The sequence below is a fragment of the Ursus maritimus genome, unplaced genomic scaffold, assembly GCF_017311325.1.
Source record: "Ursus maritimus isolate PB19 unplaced genomic scaffold, ASM1731132v1 scaffold_24, whole genome shotgun sequence".
Taxonomy (NCBI): domain Eukaryota; kingdom Metazoa; phylum Chordata; class Mammalia; order Carnivora; family Ursidae; genus Ursus; species Ursus maritimus.
In genome coordinates this window covers 5,628,755-5,650,645 of record NW_024424897.1, presented here as the reverse complement: position 1 = coordinate 5,650,645, position 21,891 = coordinate 5,628,755, and the positions used below count along the sequence as shown (strand labels likewise).

At 42.9% G+C, this 21,891-nt stretch overlaps 1 protein-coding gene across 4 annotated transcripts; it reads right to left on the bottom strand.

Annotated features, from left to right (window-relative positions):
- Positions 1-339: 339 nt before the first annotated feature.
- On the bottom strand, positions 340-21,849 carry ACOX1 (acyl-CoA oxidase 1). 4 transcript variants are annotated; one of them, XM_040640199.1, is made up of 14 exons: positions 21,631-21,849; positions 21,189-21,348; positions 16,442-16,602; positions 7,625-7,732; positions 6,660-6,779; positions 6,399-6,514; positions 5,844-6,013; positions 4,386-4,548; positions 3,753-3,943; positions 3,098-3,277; positions 2,881-2,986; positions 2,590-2,733; positions 2,252-2,458; positions 340-1,606 (listed from the first exon to the last, which is right to left on the bottom strand). In XM_040640199.1, exons 1-14 carry the CDS (start codon positions 21,737-21,739, stop codon positions 1,556-1,558), a joined length of 1,986 nt encoding a protein of 661 aa, XP_040496133.1. In that variant the 5' UTR covers positions 21,740-21,849; the 3' UTR covers positions 340-1,555. The 4 variants fall into 4 exon arrangements, with proteins under 4 accessions (XP_040496133.1, XP_040496132.1, XP_040496135.1 ...); XM_040640198.1 differs by lacking the exon at positions 16,442-16,602 and adding an exon at positions 9,646-9,806 and having other exon boundaries at positions 21,631-21,848; XM_040640201.1 differs by lacking the exon at positions 21,631-21,849 and adding an exon at positions 9,646-9,806 and having other exon boundaries at positions 21,189-21,325.
- Between the last annotated feature and the right edge of the window lie 42 nt (positions 21,850-21,891).

Here is a 21,891-nt window from a genome sequence, read left to right as displayed (position 1 = left end):
AAGTCTCATATAACTGGTTTCAGTGGGATAGACTTTACGTTGGGTCCCAAGGTAGGAATAACACTTCCCTTGAATTAGACTACATTCTCAAGACTGATTCTAGAATTGGTTTCATGAGACAGATGTCACAGATACAGTTAACAGGTTAAAAAGAAAAAAAAAAAAATCAAGTGATGCTGTTTTACGTAGATTTTAAGAAAAAAACGTCATTAGGAAGTACGTGTTTAACCTTTAAATGTAGAATGATTGTGTAAATTAGGTTCAGCTCAAAGGACAATGTCACAATTCAGATCAAGCTCTTAGAAACAGACTGAAAATAAAGCCAATGTACAATAATAAGTCTATGGAACTTGTATTTATCCATTCGTCACAGTTTCGATGATTATATTGATTCTATGATTTATATCCAAAAACCAGAAGACATGGTTTGTCAAAAGAGTTTCCTGGGGTACTCCTGGGCAGAAGAGGTGGCGTGAGTGATGCTTCTATCTTTGTACTGCCAGACACGGTGACCTCCAAGCATTGTTAACGGCTTATGACAAATGGCAGAATACAGAAAATCTGGATTGTTCCAGAATATCCAGTGGGTAGGGCCACCACAGTCACAGTAACCGAACTAAGAGCTCTCCCTATACTCAATTCTACTACGAAGGAACTGTGACCCCTTCTCCTTTCTTAGCATCTCTTTCAGGACAGGGAGAGGGGGAGAGAGATGAATTATCATTGATGGAGGTGCCGTCAGTGGCCAAAAGTCAAATGCAGAGATAATTTTGCTTCTTGCCCTTTCCCAAGAAGTTTGGGACTGAGTTGTTGTGTTACCGCACCGATGATTTAGGGATCCTTCGAAAGGAAGATTAATTCCTAATGACACGGGACAGTGAGCCTGGGCTAGGCCTGTGCTGAAGAACTCCTGCCGGGAAGGTGCTACTGTGAACAGTTAGGTGGAAACAACTATTTGGTCGGCCAAGAGGGGCAAACAGGCGGAAGTCGTGTCACTGTGTCAGACACACATTTCACTCAGCTAAGTTTCCTGATTTGTTCCTTTCCCCGAATCCCTTCTCTTGAGTCCTGCTTCTTAGCCAGGGCCCATGGCAGGAGTGGTAGAACATTTAGCAGAAAAGGTGGGAAGGGCTTTACCCCCCTTAAAAAATACCTTTGCTTAAAAACACTTATATATCCAGTGATTAGCAATTAAGAGGTGAAAATAATTAACTACTCAGTAGTTAAATTCTACGAGTTATCCAAAGTCCTGGCCTACTGGGGTCAGCAGCACTATGGATGGAAGTCACGCTGCAGCTCGTAAAGCTCCTTCTGATGCCTGGCAGGTCTCCGGCAGTGTTAATTGCACTTAAAACACATCTGTTTTTTTCATTTAATCTCTGAAATCTGTTCATTTTTTTTTTCTTCATTTATAGAAAGAGGAAAGGGCTCAATTTATCATTTGCTCTATAGCTCTCTGAGTTTGGTAAAGGTTCCGAGCAGATCTGTGTGACAAGTGCGAGGGGTGCTGAGTCAGCTGCTTTCTGGAGCGGATGAACCTTGTCACCATGACCCTTCACAGCTTGGACTGCAGTGGTTTCAGGTACTTGCGGTACGACTCATGGACCTGCGGGCAGGGAGAAAGAAAGAATGACTGATGAGGAGCCCGCAACGTGAACGAGCATACTTTTAACTGAGAAGGTACCGGAGCCTTATTTGGATCGTGATCCAAAACACTGAAGGGGGGAAAAATAAAAAAAAACAACGGAGTCAACTGGGGGATGTGGACACTGACTGGGTAGTTCACGATATGATTCTTGTTTAGGTGGGAGAATGGCACTGTGGTCAGGTTTTAAAAAGTCCTTATCTTTTCGAGATACACAGTGAAATATCCATGGATAAAGTTATCTGCAATCTTGGGTGTTTCACCATAATGCCCAGGGGAGCTGGTGGGGGGAGGGGTGTTCAGGTGAAACACAATGACCATGAGATTAGTCACTGGCGTGTGACAAAGGGTACAGGGGGGTGTACTGTGGTACTCTGTGTTTGTACCTGTTTGAACGTGTCCACTAGTTATTAAGTAGTCAAGAAGACGAAAGATCTGCGTACTGTGGGAACAAGCCAGTTTCCTTCTGAATGTGCTACTCAAAGTGACTGTCCGAAGAGGCCACAGGAGCCACCAAAACTTTCAGAGGAGTCACCTCTGAGGTCTTTCCTGCCTTAATATTCAAATGAAGAATTTCAAAAGGTGAAAAGACATTGTTTTTCGTACCTCTGATTTGTTCAGTGGGGACTTCCTGGCCCACTCAAACAAATTTTCATACACGTTCCCATCATAACGGCCAAGCACGGAGCCGAGTGTCACATCCTGAAAATCAAATGCATCCACCAAAGCAACAGCATCTGGGCGAACCGCAGTCAGCAACTCCTTTATACGCTGATTTACTTGGGTAATTTGAGATTCTGTCATGATGCTTCCCTAGAAGAGAGAAAACAAGCGAACAAATGTATACGGACACATATACGCGCACACACACAACTAGAAAGTAGACCACAAAGATTTTTCTACCAAAAAAAAAAAAAAAGGACTTAAATTCAGAAAATACTCACCTGAAGAAAATCCCCTGCCTTCTGACTGATTCCATATAGACAATACAGGAGACATAAATTCCTTAAAACAGCGTGGACAGATTTATCTTGAATTTTGAGGAGTTTTTCTGAGAAGAGCTTAACTACCACATAGTGGCAATGTGCCTAGATAAAAAGAAAACATGAGAGTGAGAGAACCTTTGCAAAAGATTCACTGCACTGCAACAAGGATTTCTGCACTAAGAAAATGGGTTGGGGCAGCATGAAGGATGGAGAGGGAAGAAGAGAGAAAAAGGGAGAACTGTCACTGACCTCGCTTGCTTGAACAAGGTCAACGGAAGTTAGGTTCCATGCTACCTCCTTGCTTTCTCTGTGAATCACTTCATTTTGAAGGTTTTTGGCAGCAATTTCTACCAATCTGTTAAGAAATGAAAGAAAACTGGAGCTTGCAGAAAATGCCGAGCAGTGCTCAGGCCCCAGCCCCGAGAGCCCTCCCAGCTACCTACTTCAGCTTCCGAGGGGGGCTAACCTGGCTGCACGAAGTTTGTACGCTTCCGTTAGGCTGTCAGGGCTGTCGATGTCCACCACGGTCGGCCACACCGCCACCTGCTGCGGCTGGATGCGCTGGGTGGGCAGGTCGTTCAAGTAGGACACCATGCCGCACACCAACTTCCCTGAGTGCACCTGGTCGTAACTTTTCATCAGGAACCTAAAAATGACCAGTGCACATGCTTTCAGTAACTACGCTTCTCATGACATGGAGATAAACTCTTACAATGACTTTAAGCAATGTGAGAGGTGTTTTGTACTTGCTGGGTCAACCACAAGATAAAACCAGAGGGTTGGGATGGGAGGCAAAACCACATCTCTCAGAACAAATGTAACATGAAGAGCAAACATCGGAATAGGAACTATGAAGAGGACTCAATGTTCTTTTTTTAATTTATTTGAGAGACAGAGCGAGAGAGCGCATGCGCACGGGTGGGGGAAAGAGGTAGAGGGAGAGGGGAGAGAGAATCCCAGGCAGACTCTACACTGGGTGTGGAGCCCGATGCCGGGCTTGATCCCAGGACCCTGAGATCACGACCCGGGCCAAAACCAAGAGTCGGATGCCTAACGGACTGGGCCACCAGGGCGCCCCTCAAACGTTGTAACAACGGATAAAGCACACATCAGGTTCTCACCTAGCCGTCTGCAGCATCATGACGGTGTTCTCTCCCTCAAAGGTGCAGGTGGGGGTAAAATTGACATAGATATTCGGAAGGCCACTGCAGTGAGAGTAGCCATGTCCGCCGCACGCCATCCGACAGGCTTCGATAGCAGCATTAGTTGTCCAGGAGGTGAAAGCCTTCAGGCCGGCAGTGAGGGCGTGGAGCTGGAGGCGCGAGCACAGGCTGTCAGGGTGCGGGTGGCGCCGACGGTCTGAGCCGCCACAGGAAGCCCTCTCTTCCTCACCTAACAGCGTTGGCCACTCACCACATCACTTGCCACGCACGCAAACCGAAGCACGGTCACCTCAGTGGCCTGAATTCATACTGTTCCCACGCTCCCTTCCACACTGTTCCACTTGACAAAAAAGTCACGACTTACATTCCCTTGATTAATAAATGATCCACACGGTATAGTACTTCGGAAACTTAAAAACAAAACCCACATATCTTCATATCAGATTCACTTTCAATTAAAAAAATGGCTGTATCTTTTGAGAGTACATGGATTCTTCTCAAGAAATCCCCACATGTAGTTTTCTTTGGACGTAATTCAACAGGCAAATATCAAACAGAAGGGTGCCCAAGGGCGGAGCAGTAAACACATACCTCGGGCAGTTCACTCAGATCCCCTTGGCCAATGTCCTCGTTAATCCGGTGGTAGGTCTCCTTCATGTACGCACCGACAAACTGGAAGGCATAGGCCGTGGCCAGGAGGGGGAAGAGTTTATACTGCTGGGTCTGAAAATCCAGAATCTGTGGTTCTGGTTCACTAAAGGACACAGAAGGAACAAAAGTAAACACTTACATAAAACTTAACATGCACCAGATTTGGTCTAAATACTCTGACATACTGGATAGTTCTCATTCTCCCCCATTTCACAGAGGAGAAAACAAGAGGTTAAGAACCTGCCTGGGGTCACACAGCAAATATGTGGCAGATCCTCACTCAACTGAAATCTAGGCTGTTTGGCCACGGAAAAACCATGTTCTCCACCGTGTTGAACCCCTTAGGCGGACAGAATTTTCTAGCTGTGAAGTTCGTGTCTATCTTAGTCTTCGCAGTGTGACTGAGGAAACTGTATCTCACAGCAACATAAAAAATCAAAGTTAACTTCACAGAAGGAAGGCAATGATAAAGTCTAACACACTAGATGGCTGGATAAACTATTTTCACCACAATTTTGGAGAAGACCCCATGGACAGGGTTAATTATCTGACATCTTAGATGGTCAGCTCTTATTGATTTCTTTATTCCTTCTACAGGAGTTAAAAAGGTCATCAGGGAGTCACACTTAAGTAAAAAGCAGTAAGACTAAATTATGGCTATGAACACGACAGGGAGTCCCGGTCATGCCACCCCCATCATACCCATTTCATAGTTGTTAGGAGGAATTAGGATTTTCAAACTGCCTTTAGTGTTCTAAACATTTAATTTATCTTTTCAAAAAAGGTTTTATTTATTTATTTGAGAGAGAGAGAAAGTGAGAGAGAGAGCGAGCAAGCGAGCACGAGCAGCGGGAAAGGGAGAAGCAGGATCCCCACTAGCCCAGAGTCCGACATGAAGGCAGACGTTTAACGAACTGAGCCACCCAGGCGCCCCTGAACATTTCATTTACAGAGCTCAAATAACATTACTCTTTTTTTCTTAGGTTAAAAATAATAAGGTGGTTGGGGCGCCTGGGTGGTACAGTCGTTAAGCGTCTGCCTTTGGCTCAGGGCGTGATCCCAGCGTTCTAGGATCGAGCCCCGCATCAGGCTCCTCCGCTAGGAGCCTGCTTCTTCCTCTCCCACTCCCCCTGCTTGTGTTCCCTCTCTCGCTGGATGTCTCTCTCTGTCAAATTAATGAATAAAAATCTTAAAAAAAAAAATAAATAAGGTGGCTACCCTCATCTTTCTACTTAAGAAAGGAAGTCTAGTTTCTAAGTAGCAGACCCAGCACACTGCCATCTTAACTGATTTTGCATAGCCAATGCATCGTCTCGAGACCACATTTGGGAATTTTGATATTTGAATGGGGTCAAAGGTATTCTTAAGCACTGAGCCCATCTCAGATGCCTCCCTTACCCCAGCTTGATTTCAGACTGGTGCCTCACAGCGCTGTATCGGATGGCAATGGTGCAAGCCTTGGACAGACACCGAGCAGCTTCTCCTACGAGGAAGGACCTGACAAACACCATGGTCCCGTAGGTCAGCTTGTTACTCACAGGTTTCACGTATGTGCCATCAGGCTTCACCTGGACAAAGAACATGGGACTGATGCTAACTTCTGTTAGACCCAAGTGGCAGCCTGTGCTCATGATTCTCAAAGGGTGGTCCCCAGAATGGCAGCATCTCCTGGGAACTTGCTTAAAATACAAAATCTCATCTCCACCCTGATCTACTTTACACAGCCCTCCAGGTGATTCTAACGCATGCTAAAGTTTGAGACCCATTGGTTTAGCAAACTAGAATATGTTCCTCGTATCTGCCAACTGCTTTTGATTTCACTGTCATTAATAAAAGAAGTATCAGAAGTAAAAATATGTTATTACCTTCTAAAAGAACACACCCTTGCAACCCCGTGGTTATCAACAGCCCCCGAAACCCCCATATTTGACATCTCTGCTCCTCTCACTATACCTGGGCGTACTTCATCAGCATGTTCTCTCTGGGAATACGGTAATTGTCCATCTTCAGGTAGCCATTATCCATCTCATCATAGCCAAACTTGGGGCCGATATCTCCCACAGTAATGCCTACCACAGATGAAAGGAAAGTCATAAGGTGGTTATGTTCAGCAATTCCTGGCTTGCCCTGGCCTCTTTCGTGGTGTGCTACAGTTTTTGCAGAAGAAAGCGACGGTTTAGTTTTTCATCTTAACAGCAGACGAACAATTCTAACCTGGTAAAGGCTTATGGGTCCCAATTTCACGAATAGGTGCGATGAAGGCATGTAATCCGTAGCATTTCCCCTTAGTGATGAGTTGGGCAAGAACTATTGCATGATTTGAAGTCTTGCCAACTATAACATCGAAGAGAACAGGAGAGAGCAGTGAGCAAACTTTCTTAACACTTTCAAAGGACAGAAATAAAAGATGGGGAAAAACCATATGTTAAATACCAGCCTCCATCAGTAAAGTGTACCCAAGAGACTTAATGACAGTACCACACACAGTTTTCAGAAAGAAATTCACATAAGCTGGTAGTCACTAAAATTTACTGTGTTTTGCCTAAGCAATCCTTCATCCCAAATATATATATATGTATATATATGTAAGCTTTTATACACATTTTATTGAGATATTATTGACCTATAATATTTGTGAGTTTAAGGTATTATTGATTTGATAGTAATCCTTCATTTTAAAAAAGACTTTACTAAAAAAAAATAAGTAAAAAAATAAAAAAAGACTTTACTTTCTCTTCTACTTATTTCTCATTCATTTACATAATTTTTTTTTTAGGATAACCATAAGAACATTAATTTATTTCCTTTTTCTCCCTTAACGAAGTGCTTTCCAAAACAGTGACCACTAGCCACATGTGGCTATTTACATTTAAATTACTTATAACCACACGGGGAATACTAAGCTGCTTTAAATGGTGACTAAGGAAACTGTGCTAGTGATGGGAATGTTCAGATGAAAACTTGAGAGAGTAAGACAGCCATCCTTTCTGTGCCTTGTGAATGGAGGAAGGTCTACAAGAGAGCAGGCACTGCAAGACACTGTCACCAGCTGAGGGGAGTCTAAGCCTCCAGAGTGTTTCCTGTATTTCAAACCGATACTCTCATATAAGCTCCACACCCCAACACAATCTCGCAGTGACTCTTCAGAACATCCAATAAATGCTAAAAAATTCACATACGTCCACCAGGCCACCACTTGATGGAGGTCACAGTAGGGCTGTTGAGAATGAACTCCTGAGTTTCAGGGTCGTAAGTGGCTGTGGTTTCCAAGCCTCGGAGATGAGTTCCTAAGGAAATAAGTTACATTCACTTTGGATAAATTACGGGAACAAACAGGCACAGGGTAAAATCTCCTGCCCTGTCCTTTCAGCTCTAGTATCTCAGAGAACAACAAAACCTAATGGCAACACCACATTTGTAGACGTGCTACAGATAGGTAATAACCAAGATACATAATTCCTTATGTATATATTTTAAAGTAAACCCAACATGGGGCTCGAACTCATGACCCCGTGATCAAGAGTTACAGGCTCTACCCACTGAACCAGGGGCCCCATCATATCCTATCCTCAAACCAGGCAGTTCCTATCGAGGGAAAATATAGATGTCAAGCATATGTTCTGTTTCTATACTTTAATTAATGCACCTCTATTGAGATCAACCAAAAGAAAATGTAAAGGCAGTTTACAATCGTATTTTCACAAGATCATAGGATAGGAAAATAACAGGGAAGGTAACTGCCCTTTTAAAATAACACCTCTAAGTTTAAGTGTGCCAATTTCAACTCGTGTATGGTGTCTACACACCAGTTCAATGTTTCTGGCTTCTCTAGTCACAAAGACTAAGATAACGGGACAGAAAAAGACTCCAGCCAAAGTTCTTATAAATTAGAGACTTATTTCAGAGTGACTGGTAGAATGGAAAACAAGACTTTAAGGCCAGGCCTTAACTTTGACGCTGGCTGGTTCGTTACCGTGACAAGGAAGAGTTCCCAGTGTCATGTTTACTGGAGATGGACAAAGATTCATGCTTTATATCCTAATATGAATATGCCAAAGTTCTTTGAAAACAGTTATGGAAAAATGTTCTATGAGACACTCCCTCTAATAATACAATCCTGAAGCAAATGCTGAGAACCTTTTCCTGAACTTCTCAGATAATTCCAGACCTCATTAAACACTTAAACTTTGAAACATTTAGAAACTTCCAAGTTGAGGAACAGAAATGGCCACTTCATGTGTGATCCACAACCTTCTTGAGCACGTGTGACAATCAAGGAGACAGGCACTTTCACCAAAGACGTTTGTTACAGGAAAAGAAGTAACAGAACAGATAATGACAAAATGTTTGCAAATGCACAATGGAACCAAACAATACTCCACTCTGGGTCTTGTGAAAATCCTGTAAAATACAACTTAGCACCAAGAGCCAAATTAGCTATAAAATTAAGATAGAGTTGCACAGAAATGAGGAGCACACTGCAAATATACATTAGATCAGTGGTTCTGAAACCTTGAAGCAGGAAAAGAAAAGACAGATGGAAATGAACAGCAAATAGAGACACCAATTCAGACCAGATTAACAGGGACAGCCACTCCCTCCAAAACCGACTGCCTGGAAATAGGACTTATCTTTTTTTTTTTTTTTCATAATCTTTGGCCAAGCTACCTTCAGACCTTGACTGAATTTACTGAATTGAGGCACAAAAAAGATCAAAGTATAAAATGCTCACATTATGGTTATACAAGCCACTCATTTCCCTCAAGCAAGTCGGAGAGCACTTGTACTACCAATCTGTTTCTTCTGGAATTTGTGCAAGTTCATGAAGGCATCCGTAGGAAAGGTAATCAAATAGTACTGAAGAAAGAAAGATGGGCTCAGATTCCACATGCACACAAATTCTACACAACGCCAATGAACTTGACAAACCACGCAGTAAAATAAATCCTGACTTGTAATTCTTGACCCACTGAAGGGGAATCATGAGAAAGAACAATCAGCATATCTCTGTGATAACATAACCTTTATTTCCACCGACCAAAGCGATGTCTATGCCAAGACTTGTGTATGTGAAAAACCTGGCTTCTGCGGAAAGACCACGGTACGTGGATATGCCCTTGCTAACTCGCGGTGGGCTCTCCACGTATGCTAAGCTTGCAGAGCCCCGCCCAACCCAGAAGGTAGACTGAACGCACCATACCATGGCCCATCTCTGTCTGGGCATAAGTGCCAATGATCTCCAAGTTCCAGGCGGGCATGAAGAAGCGCTCCTGCTGCTCTGCGGTTGCCTGGTGAAGTAAAGTAGGCAAGAACATGCCCAAGTGGAGATCCAGAGGCTCAGGGCGCCCTCGGTGCACAAAACTTCGAAGAAACACCAAGGATGGGCATTTGAGAGAAGAGTCATCAGGTGTGAGAGATTCAGCAATGTGAACAGAGTAAGGGGAAGGAGAAAAAAAAAAACCTTCTTAAGTATGAATTAGTTGGGTGGGCGTTATCATGGGTGGGAGCACTGCCCCTTTCTGTATTACTTTAATAAACTCTTGGCTAAGTTCATTTTTCTTAAGTTGGTGGGAAGTTTTTCTTACGCTCCTCAGCGCTTCATTGGTCTTGGCGAGGACTGGCTACCGATTCCAAAGCCTGTGCAGCACAAACATGCGAGGCAGGCAGTGGAGTCCAGCCTTGCAATTAAATCAAAGGGAATAAAAAATTTGAAGAGGTTGTATGGGATGGAGAATTTAAGTTGCACAATGATTGATTCTGATGAGAAGGTGAGGCAAGAGAACTTTGTTCTCTCAGACAGACAAAATATCTCCTGGACAAAAGGCTTTCCTAGAAGCAATTTCAATAATGCTTCTAGGTTGGAATCGTTCATGTTTATCCATAAAACATCCAGCACAGACCCCCATTCCTTACATAAATCTGTTTTTTTTTTTAAATCTGGTTATTTCATTCAGATTCGTCACAAACATCCAGCCATGCCCTACTGAAACAATGTAATACAAAAATTGACAGCACTCTTCACCCAATGATTAATACCAGAAATAAAAAAGACATGCAATTTTTAGTAAAGACCATAATAATCATTACAAATAATAGATTCATGCATAACAAGCCGATTACACGTGAATAGTCACTAATGATAAGAAACATCTTAGTTGTAGTAAGTCTGAATCCATTTACTTTTTTTACCACTGAGCCAGACAGGTGCCCCTGAATCCACTTTAAAGCCATTCTTTTCCACTTTAAATTTGCAGACGCCTTAGACTTCTGTGTGAATTTCTAATAGAAAGTAGACTGATACGCCTTCGTTATCGTTACACATCACTGGCATCCCACTGAACTTCCAGCTCTAACTTAACTGACTCTATATTGCTCTTATTATTCTCTTTAATTATCTGAGAAATTAGCCTACTCAACATTTCAGTTTTGAAATCTCTCAGTTTGTCCAGAGGGTAAGGAGGAAAATAACCAGGGCACGCAGTGAGGGCTGATCGGCTACGTCTTCTGACTGCATGGTTGTGCTGTTACCCAATCACAGAAAAACCAAAGACTGACCCACTTCCTCATTTTATAAAAAAATTAGGCTGAGGTGAGTTAAGTGCTTTCAGGTCAGGAAGATAATGGCACAACGAGGACAAGAATCCCACCACCTAATCACATCTTCTGGCTGGGGAAATTCTCGTACAAGTGCAACCGGGACTGAGCACAATGAGGAGGACACCAGAGAGACCAAGGAAAGAGGCCGAAACTAGAGCAGCTCTCCTTGGAAGTGGCAAAGGGAAACCCCCTGTAACACATTAGCACCGGTGGAAACTGCGTAGAGAGATCCATGGAACCTCTCTGTGCTATTTCTGCAACTTTCTATGAATTTATAATCATTTCAAAATAAAAAGTTAAAAAAAATAGTGGAAATCCTCCAGAAAAACACACTGGCGTGATGAGAGAGTGCTTTTACCTCACAAACANAGGGAATGCCACTGCCTCCAGCTTTTAAAAGAACGGTGCCGGGAAGAAAAATCAATGTACACCTGGGACCCGAGAGAAGGCAACTAGCGGAACCAGGACTGAACCCTGTGGCACGGGACCAGCCACTTTTAGCGCTGAAAGAGTATTGGGCGTTACCAGAACCCAGAGCAATTCCTGCGGGGGGACGGGCCACTCTGAAGCAGCCCATCAGACTCTCAGGAGGGGTCTGCAGCTGTGTGCTGGGTCACCGAATGACACACGCCAGGGTTACCACGAAATACACTGAGTAGGGCAGGGGTAAACCACTGAAATCAGAAACCATTTTGAGACTGAAGAATGTTTTTAGGAGAAAGAGGTCTCTTGTGACTAGGGTAAGGATCATTCACAAGTGGATGAAATTTAGACATGTTACAAGGAGAAAGTGACCTGGACAGGTTGTTTTTTTTTTTTTTTTTTTACTTAAATCAGGTATTCATTGCAAAAAGTTGGTTATATATGCATGATAAAGATTATATATTATTTTTAAATCATTAATTTTAAAATTACTTTGGTGAGTGCTACAGTCAATTCTTTTAAAACCATAACACCAAAAGGCCTTCCCAGTGCCTACCTCTATATGACACAGGGCTGGCAGCCAATGCTGAGGACAAAATGATTAGATTAATAATACATAAGAAACAAAGGACTTAAAATAGCATCTCCATGGACAGCATGATTATAATCCTAAGAAATTAACAACAAAATATCATCAATAAAACTGAATTTAGAAAAGCTGTAGGCTCTAAGGAAAAAAAAAAATCACTGCATTCTTATCCATTAGGGCGCTTAAAACAAAAACCTCAGTAAAAAGAAAAGCAATTTACAAACACAACAAAATATTTAAAATTTGTTAAGTAACTTAGCTCAGGATATTAAAGATTTAACTAAGAAAAAATATCAATACCTAATAGGATGAATACAAGAAGTTATACGTAATGGGAACGAAATTGCTAATTCCCGATCGAGAAGTCAGTCCTTTATCATTATAAAGATAATACTTCCCAAGAAATACAAGGACTTAATGTAACACGGATTTGAAATTCCTGCAGAATGTAATTTAGAATTTGACTAAGATCGGAATTCGCCTAGAAGAGTAAGTGTACAAGAACACCAAATATTTAGGTCTTAAAATGGGATAAGCAGCAGGCTTATCTGCTTATCCCATCAGATTTTTAAATATCTTACAAAACAACAACAAGGGGCGCCTGGGTGGCGCAGTCGTTAAGCGTCTGCCTTCGGCTCAGGGCGTGATCCCGGCGTTACGGGATCGAGCCCCACATCAGGCTCCTCCGCTATGAGCCTGCTTCTTCCTCTCCCATTCCCCCTGCTTGTGTTCCCTCTCTCGCTGGCTGTCTCTGTCTCTGTCAAATAAACAAATAAATAAATCTTAAAAAAACAAAACAAAACAAAACAAAAACGAACCAATGTTTATGACATTAGGAGAAAAACAAAGGGACTAACCAACAGAACATATTTTAAGGTTCCAGAAATAAATTGAAACTATTAATAAAACTCTAAGAACTGGAAAGAACAATGGGGAAAAACTACTAGTTAAACATAAAAACAGTATGGGATTCATTCATCGTTCTCTATCATATACAAGTCAAAGCATTAAACATAAATCAAACAAAAAAAGCTGGAAGAAAATAGAGAGTAATTATCCAAGATATGGGGAAAAAAATGTATACCTATTCAGAGAAGGATGCAATCAACACATAAGGCCAAAACGTTTAACAAAACAGAAGTCAATTAAAAAAAATACTTGAAGGATACAACATAATCATATAAGATCAATGTACAGATTCTAGTCAATCAATACACAAAGGAGTAAAACCCAGTTTATACATAGGAAATACAGAGAGTAAGCCAAAACATCCAGGCTCACTGGCATTGGAAAATTAAAACTTTAACTCTTAGATATATATTAAAGTAGCAAAAATAAAATAAAATAAAATAAAGTAACCACACTGATGGGGTTTATGGAGACATGGTACACTAATAATTCACTGAATATACTATAGACTTGTTCTGTGTTTCAAGAAGCCTTAAACTTTGCAACAAAAGCTATAAAATGTTCACTACTTTCAACGCAGTAATTTACTTCTGAGAAAGATATTCCAAAGGCATAACCCCAAAGGGCATAGATTTTGTAAAGAAATACTGTTAATAATAATCATAGCGGGAAATCAGTATAGCCCAAAACCTACGGAGCAAGTCTTATGGGAAGTCCAACAGGGAAGAGACTCACTTGGAAGAAAGAGACAGGAGACAGGGAGTGCAAATACAGGGGAGAGAGACTAGGGACTTACACAATCATGTTTACCATCTATTTCTCAAGTTTCAAAGGAAGAGAAGTGCTTCAGTTCATATTGGAGTATTGGTGATGGGACGGCGCAGACACTGCACCAATCTTCAAGGATGGTAAATGCGTATTGTATAAGCTCTATTTTCCTGAACAACAGCAGCAGAAAACAAAGGAAGGAGAATTGCTATAAAGTGGCCAGAACCTGAAGTGACCAAGTATCTGTGAAGACCAAACATACCACCTGCTTTGGGAGGCGGACCAATGTACGGTGAGGATTATTATTGCTGGACCACGTTCCACAGATGGTCCCTTCAACACCAGAACCCCCGGGAGAGGGTGAGCCCCACAGCCCAGACCTCTGCCCTTGAATAAATAAGGCTCACAGACCCACAGACCAAATGCGTGCGGATTGTGTATGCCTCTACAGACAGGCGAGTATTTAGAGGAGGGAAGACAGAAGACAGGTGATGGAGACTTCGTGCAGGGCACTGAATTTCAAGACTCTTCAGGATCCTGGAAGGAGCCTGAGCAATGCTGTCTCCTCACTTCTCAGCAGCTACCTAGAGCTGAAAGAATCCCGAACTCAAAGTTATAGGTGCTTCCGTGACACTTGAGACAATCATTGTGGGCCAGTCAACATTCCGAAGTTTCCAGATTGAACCGTCAAACCTCCATCTGCACAAGTCGCTCTATTTCCAGTCTCTTTGATGTCGAAGGACTTACTATTCTACACAAGGCTATACTGTCACAGGATGCGAATTAACCGACAAACTGGTGCCCCAGAAAAGAACAGCAGTGGACGAAGCACAACGAACACCAACAGGAACGGACAAGACTCTAGTGAGAAACGAGACCTAATCTGACAACTCTGTTCTCTAAAATACAGAGATTAAGACAAAGTTGGTTCAAAAACAAGAAAATATCTGAAAAAGAGAAGCAATAAGGGAAAGAAAACTAACAAAAAGGCAAACTCACCCAGAACAACACAGGACCTCAGTCCAATTTCTGGGCTCCTTAGACCAGAAACATCAAGTCCTCGTTTCTTCCTCTTTCAAAATTTAGGGCAAATATACATTTACAATGTACTTTATAGAAGCAGAAGGGTTAGACCAGTGAGACATACATATCAAACACATTTAGCCTCAGAATAATTTACATCTTTATGCCTCCTATGAATAGCACTGACTGTAGTCAAGTAAATTCCACACTGATGCATACTTAAACAAAAGGAGGGTTGTGTACCACAAAGCTATTTCAAGATTACAAAGCACGCGCGCACGCGCACGCACACACACACACACACACACACACTTTCTCCCTCCCTCCCTCCCCCAGACAGGAAGACCTCTATGACTGTTACATTTCTTCCCTTAGGAAACCTTTCTTCGGGCTGCTTATTTCAGCACTGGCTACCCCGAAGTGCAAGTCTTGGACGTTTTGGCAGGGTGTTCATAAGACATTACAGCCAGAATCTGCAGTTCTCATGGGGATTATGATAAAGAACATTTTCTTAAACCACTTCACCAATCAAAAGCACCAAATCAAATACAAAAATGAAGTTTTCATGCTATTTGCATCTCTTCCTCTTTTCCTTATTATTTACATAATGGAAGCTTTACGATAAATTAGGGAATGAGACTGGGCAGCTCAAATTAAAACCCCCAAACCTGCCAAAGGCCTTGTCTATGAAAACAAACCTCCTTCACATTAAGACCAAACACAGGGGCGCCTGGGTGGCGCAGTCGTTAACCGTCTGCCTTCGGCTCAGGGCGTGATCCCAGCGTTCTGGGATCGAGCCCCACATCGGGCTCCTCCACTAGGAGCCTGCTTCTTCCTCTCCCACTCCCCCTGCTTGTGTTCCCTCTCTCGCTGGCTGTCTCTCTCTGTCAAATAGATAAATAAAATCTTAAAAAAAAAAAAAAAAAAAAAAGACAAAACACAAAGCTTTTTGAAAGGAGCTGGCCATTTATAAACAATTGAAGTAGAAACCACGCCCAGCATGGAGCCCATCGCAGGGCTCAAACACACGACCCTGAGATCAAGACCTCAGTTGGACACTTAACTGAGCCACCCAGGTGCCCCATTTTTATGAACAATTTAACCAAGAATGACCGGCAATACAAGGTCCAAAATATGTAAAAAAAAAAAAAAAAGTATAATAAAAAGACTGCTGTCAAGAAATGAAGAGAATCATGAACTGCCTCACAAGCCTGCTAGGCAGCAACAAAAGAAAAAGACACTTAAATGCTTTAACCCTCTACCCCCCCTTAAAATCCTTATCTTTCCCTTCATTAAAGCAGAGAAGCAACTTCCAGATATTGCTAAGGCATTAACGCTGTCAAGAATTTCCAATAAGGTCTCTTTTTATAATTAGACACCAACACAATTTTGCCACATTTTCAATCCCATCTTCCCAAACTGCTCGACAGCCATTCAAATGGGATCTATGTAGCAAGGGCAAAAAGGCTTTTAGAAGCAACAATGAAGGATGTTTCAGGCTAGAGTCTTGGATCAGTGTATGGGGAAATGACTTATGAGAAAATGAGAAGCTGAATTTTATTTAAGGCTTAACAACTGAAAGACAAAATTCCAAAAGTGTAGCAGCAGGAAAAACCAAACATCAGGAGTCATTTATCAGTTTAAGTCCTGAGGTGGGTTACCCACTGACCCTCAAATGTGGACTAACCGTGGCCCATTTCCGTCTGGGCGTAGGTGCCAATTATCTGGAGTCCTTTGGATGAAGGCAGCCATTTCTCTTGCTGAGCAGTGGTGCCCTGATTCAGCAAGGTGGGAATAAACATGGAGAAATTGAGGCCCACAGGTTCCACAAAATTGACCAAATGCATTCTACAGGAGAGAAAAAAAAAGGATCTCAGCCTTACTCTAGAAACTGCATTCTACCATCCATTCTTGCCACACAACCATGGCCCTCAGGATTGAGACTGGGAAAACTGCAACCCTTCTCTTAAGAAATTAAATGTAAAATTAACCATTTTCCCACCTGGAAGGCCAAATCCAGTGGCATCTATCCCCTCCCCACCCAAGTCAATTCAGGGCCCGAACTCTTTAACTCGACACTTCATCAAGGAAGCAAACTCCACCCAAGTTGTAGCCTAAAAATCCCTTTTGGTTGTTTTGGTTTTGTTGGTGTCATCTGTCGGTTTTATTGGATTCTTTGGAGTATGTGTGTTTGCTTTATTTCCAAGTTTTATTTGTTTTGAAAATCAAAAGGAACTCCACAGAACACTTATTTGTAGAGCTTCTAACAAAACTTCTAAAGAATAGTTGAATCTTTCCCTAGATAACACCAAAGCAAACATCCAGGTTAGTAAATATATTCCAGGGCCAAACCACAGATCTCAGCAAGTCTTCAGAGTTCACAGATGGGTAAGTAGAAACATGAGAATGTTAAACATTTATCTCTGATGTCTCTGATACTCACTCCAGGTTAAGGAACTCCAATCACACTGAAATTCTGTCCTCAACTATTTTCTCATGAAACACAATCTGTGAAATAGTTAAAATACAAATCACATTCACTAGTCAGCCTTGGCTACACTGTGAAATACCTTGCGGGTGTCTGTTTTGTTCTATCTCCATAAAGAGCTCGGAGTACAAAGGAAGTATCACCTAAGTGACCTTCACGACTCCTCAAGGAAAGAACAGGAAGCAGTGTCACCAGTTTGTCTTGGTCTGTCCAGTAAGCACAGCCTGAATTAAAAGAAAGTGGGGGAAGACTGCCAATTCACTTTTAGGGTGGCCCTAAAACCAATCCTACCACCTTTAGGTTCAAAGATCACCTTTCAGGGGTGCTGGGGGCAGACTGAAACATCTAAGGAATGCCTGCAACCAAGGAACATCAAAAACGCCTTTTTAACCCAGAGGTTCCATAATTTTTACGCCAATATCAAATGTCAATTTATTTATTTATAAAAAAGATTTTATTTATTTATCTGACAGAGAGAGAGAGAGAGAGCGCACGCCAGTGAGAGAGGGAACACAAGCAGGGGAGTGGGAGAGGAAGAAGCAGGGTGCCAGCAGAGCAGGAAGCCCGACACGGGGCTCGATCCCAGAACCCTGGGATCACGCCCGGAGCCGAAGGCAGATGCCCAACCGACTGAGCCACCCAGGCGCCCCTTGAATGTCCATTTAAACTGAATGGAGGGAGCAACAGGAAAAAGGAGGGGTATGAACAGAAGTGAGTTAGCTTCCAAGTAACTTGGGTCAACAGGAGTTTACTGCTGTTGGACGGTAGAGAAGTAACGCCCAGCCTCACTGACGTGGGAGTCAAAAGCCTGATGAGGTAGAGAAATGTGGACAGCATTTTTTCAAAGGCAAGAGCCCCACAGCATTTCCTAACAATTATATTTCACTACAAGAGGAAACGAACTTCCAAGAATTTCTGAGGAAGAGAAGCCGTAGTTTAGGCGTCAAAAATGGTGGCCACATAAGACTCTTATTCCCCGTAAGGGAAGTGAGGAGACTGTGGGGTTATCTGAAATAACAATACCGACACAATATAATCCTAGGAAACTCAGAGGGAAAAATAGAAGACAGAAAACAAAGACTGTCGAATATTTATGTTAATAAACATACTGAGATTCTTTTGAGGATACTTGAAAATCAACTCATGAACAAAATCTCAATGCTTGTTTCTAAATTATGTTTAATACCTCCTGCAGATGCTTTTCAAGGAATCAGCTTTAAAAACCTAAGGAGGGTAACAAAAACCATGGCTGATCCTCATTAGAATTTTATATTACTTTTAAAAATACTTTAGAGTTTTCTTTTCATAGTAAACAGGATAGTTAAAAGACAAAATTACAAGAGAGATTAGGAAAACAACTTTTACATTCCCCAAACAGCAAGGTTTTTTCAACAAGTCCTGGAGAGAACAGTTCTTCTACTGCTCAAGTTGAGAAAACGCACAGTATCTCACTAATATTCCATCAACTTCAAGATATTCCCATACATGAATTTTGAGATAGGAGAAATAATTATGAAGAAACCAGTAAATGCTCAAAATCCCCTGAAAGAGAAATATTACTCTATCACCAGTTCCGGCGTCACCCCCCGCCCATCTCAGCATTTAAGAAATCAGGTGCATCTCACAAATAACAGGATGTCATAGTTAGCTGGCAGCACTTTTTCTCTCTTAGTGGTACGTGAAACCCAAGTGTGAGCCACAATCATTGGTGGGCTTGGATTCAATGGCATTCAGTAACTGCCAAGACTAATTTTCAATCCCTTTCTCTTACGTAAATTGATCCCCCTGTCCTATCCTATCCTAGAGATCCTGGAAGGATGTCAAAAGGTGTGTTAAGGGGCGCCTGGGTGGCATAGCGGTTAAGCGTCTGCCTTTGGCTCAGGGCGTGATCCCGGCGTTATGGGATCGAGCCCCACATCAGGCTCCTCCGCTAGGAGCCTGCTTCTTCCTCTCCCACTCCCCCTGCTTGTGTTCCCTCTCTCGCTGGCTGTCTCTATCTCTGTCGAATAAATAAATAAAATCTTTTTAAAAAAAAAAAAAGTGTGTTAAACTTTGTCCTCTATGGGCACCTGGGTGGTTCAGTCACTAAGCAGCTGCCTTTGGCTCAGGTCATGATCCCTGGGTCCTGGTTTGCCGGGAGCCTGCTTCTCCCTCTCCCTCTGCCTGTTGCTCCCGCTACTTGTGCTCTCTGTCAAATAAATATGTAAAATCTTTAAAAACCAAAACCAAAACACCTTTGTACTCTATATTCCCCAAACAGCAAGGTCTGTAGCATTAAAAAGGATAGGTAAAACAACTGGCTCGTGTCCTGGGCCACATAAAGGAATTTGCTCTATTTCATTGTGACTTCACTCAACTCTGCTTACACTCTAACCACCACTGATTATGAAATCTAATCAATTCTGAAACACACTGCATCAACCACTTAAAAGTAAAACAAAACAACCCTCTTTTTTGGGGTTGTTTAAAAAAGGATAAAATCTTACACTTTTGAAGTTTACCTAAAACCCAACTCAGGTGATTCAGAAACATGATCTTCTAGGAGGTACTCTAGCTGAATATTCTCACAGCCGTGAGTTACAAATTTTAAAAGTAAAAAAGAACATTTGGAAGTTGGTAAATACTTCGATTTGGGCCACTAAAAATAAGCAAATCATAATTTTATGACTAAAAGGGAAAGGAATTCTCAGGGCAGTCTGAAGGGCCAGAGTGAATGATTTCATCCTTAACAGTAGTAACCAGGTCAGACTGAAAAACTTCAGATACCAAACATACTAGAGGCAGTAGAATAAAGGAGAAATCTCTACCACTACATTAAGGCAGAACTTGTAACACGTTCCCTTTTTCTGGCTCTTGAATACACACCATTCGTATCATTTCATCTTTACTGATGAAAATAATGGAATTCTTCTAAAATGTTGAAACCCCCCAAAAAAGGAAGTGCCCAGGAATGAATGAGAAGTGTAAGAGAGGATACAGGCCAAAGAAATCTTGTACTCAGGGGCGCCTGGGTGGCACAGCGGTTAAGCGTCTGCCTTCGGCTCAGGGCGTGATCCCGGCGTTCTGGGATCGAGCCCCACATCAGGCTCCTCCGCTATGAGCCTGCTTCTTCCTCTCGCACTCCCCCTGCTTGTGTTCCCTCTCTCGCTGGCTGTCTATCTCTGTCAAATAAATAAATAAAATCTTTAAAAAAAAAAAAAAAAAAGAAATCTTGTACTCAGATCATGTAATTAGAGTGAGTGTTCATTCAGATAAAGGCAAGGGAAAAAAAAGTGCCTATTTTATTTCTAATTAAGAAACAAAACATGATAAAAAACGGACGGTCTGGAAAAAGAAAAAGTACATACTCTTTCCAGCACTAGGACCAAGGCATGGCTTTAGGAGGTCTCTTATGCTGGGAGAGCCATTTAAATAACACTGCCACCAGATTTAAGAATGCTAGGTTCTTAAAATATTTTATAGTCACTCTGAAGTTTGACTCATTTTCTTCCTGTACCCCACATTGCATCAGTTTAAACTCAAGCTCTACACTCTCATATGGACATACAATCTGTTATTGCTCCAAAATATTGTTTGGTCTTGCAACTAAAAATCGAATTCAGCCTCTAAATTTAGCAGAACTCCTTGTTACAAAGAGCAAAGGCAAATCTGCAATTTAAATCACTCTACACTGAGATGTCTGGGCCAAAGGAATTGGTACTGATGCCTGAGAATGAAAACCGCAGCCTCTCCCTTCGCGATCACCATTTTACAAACGTCATCCCTTTAAAAGCCTTAAATACAAAAGTAAACACTAGTTTTCACACATATCACTTGAAAGTGGGGTGAAAATACGCAGTGTGCGTCTTCCAACGCCGAGCACGATGAAAAAGGACACGACGGGCTGTGCGTTTTTATAAATTAAGGCTTGGGCTTGGGGACTTCGTCTAGGCTAAGGCATACCTACTTTTTAAACCACATGATTTCCTCTGGGTCTGCGATGCCAAACTCCCTCATCTTCTTCACCATGTTGGCACTCTTCCTAACAGCCACCTCGTAACGCTGGCTGCGAGTGAGGAAATTCAAGTCCTCGTGCTGGAAGTCTGGGTCCTTCAGAATCAGGTTCTCTGGAAGGGAGCGAGAGGGCATCAAGTGGAAGACAGACATGCAGGGCTCCGGGACACCTCCTTCAATCCCAGCGGGTTTGGGGAGCGCGGGCACAGATGCCCCCCTCGGGAGGGACGACACCCCTCACCCCGCCACAGGCCGGCCCCGGGAGTGGGGGTCCCGGCTCCCCCAAAGCCGAGCCAGGCACTGCGGCCTACGCTCCACAGCGCCCCGCGACTCCTCATCGAGCGAGTCTGGAGCCGCGCTCGGGGAAGGAGGGAGGACTGGCCCGCCGCCCTCACCGATCTCTCGGCGGCGCCGGGTGTTCTCGGGGCTACCGTCCAGGACGTGCGTGAGCAGCTCCGGGTTGAAGCTGGCGGCTTCCCGCTCCCTGCGAAGATCTTGGTTCATGGTGGCGACACGGAGCGGCGGAGGCAGAGGTCGAAGAGCTGGCGGCGGCAGCGGCGACGGGTGTCCCCAGCTCCGGCCCGGCCCTGCCCTAAGAGCAGCCCCAGGACGGCGCGAGGCCCCGCCCCCGCTCGCCTGGGCCCGCCCCGGCCCGC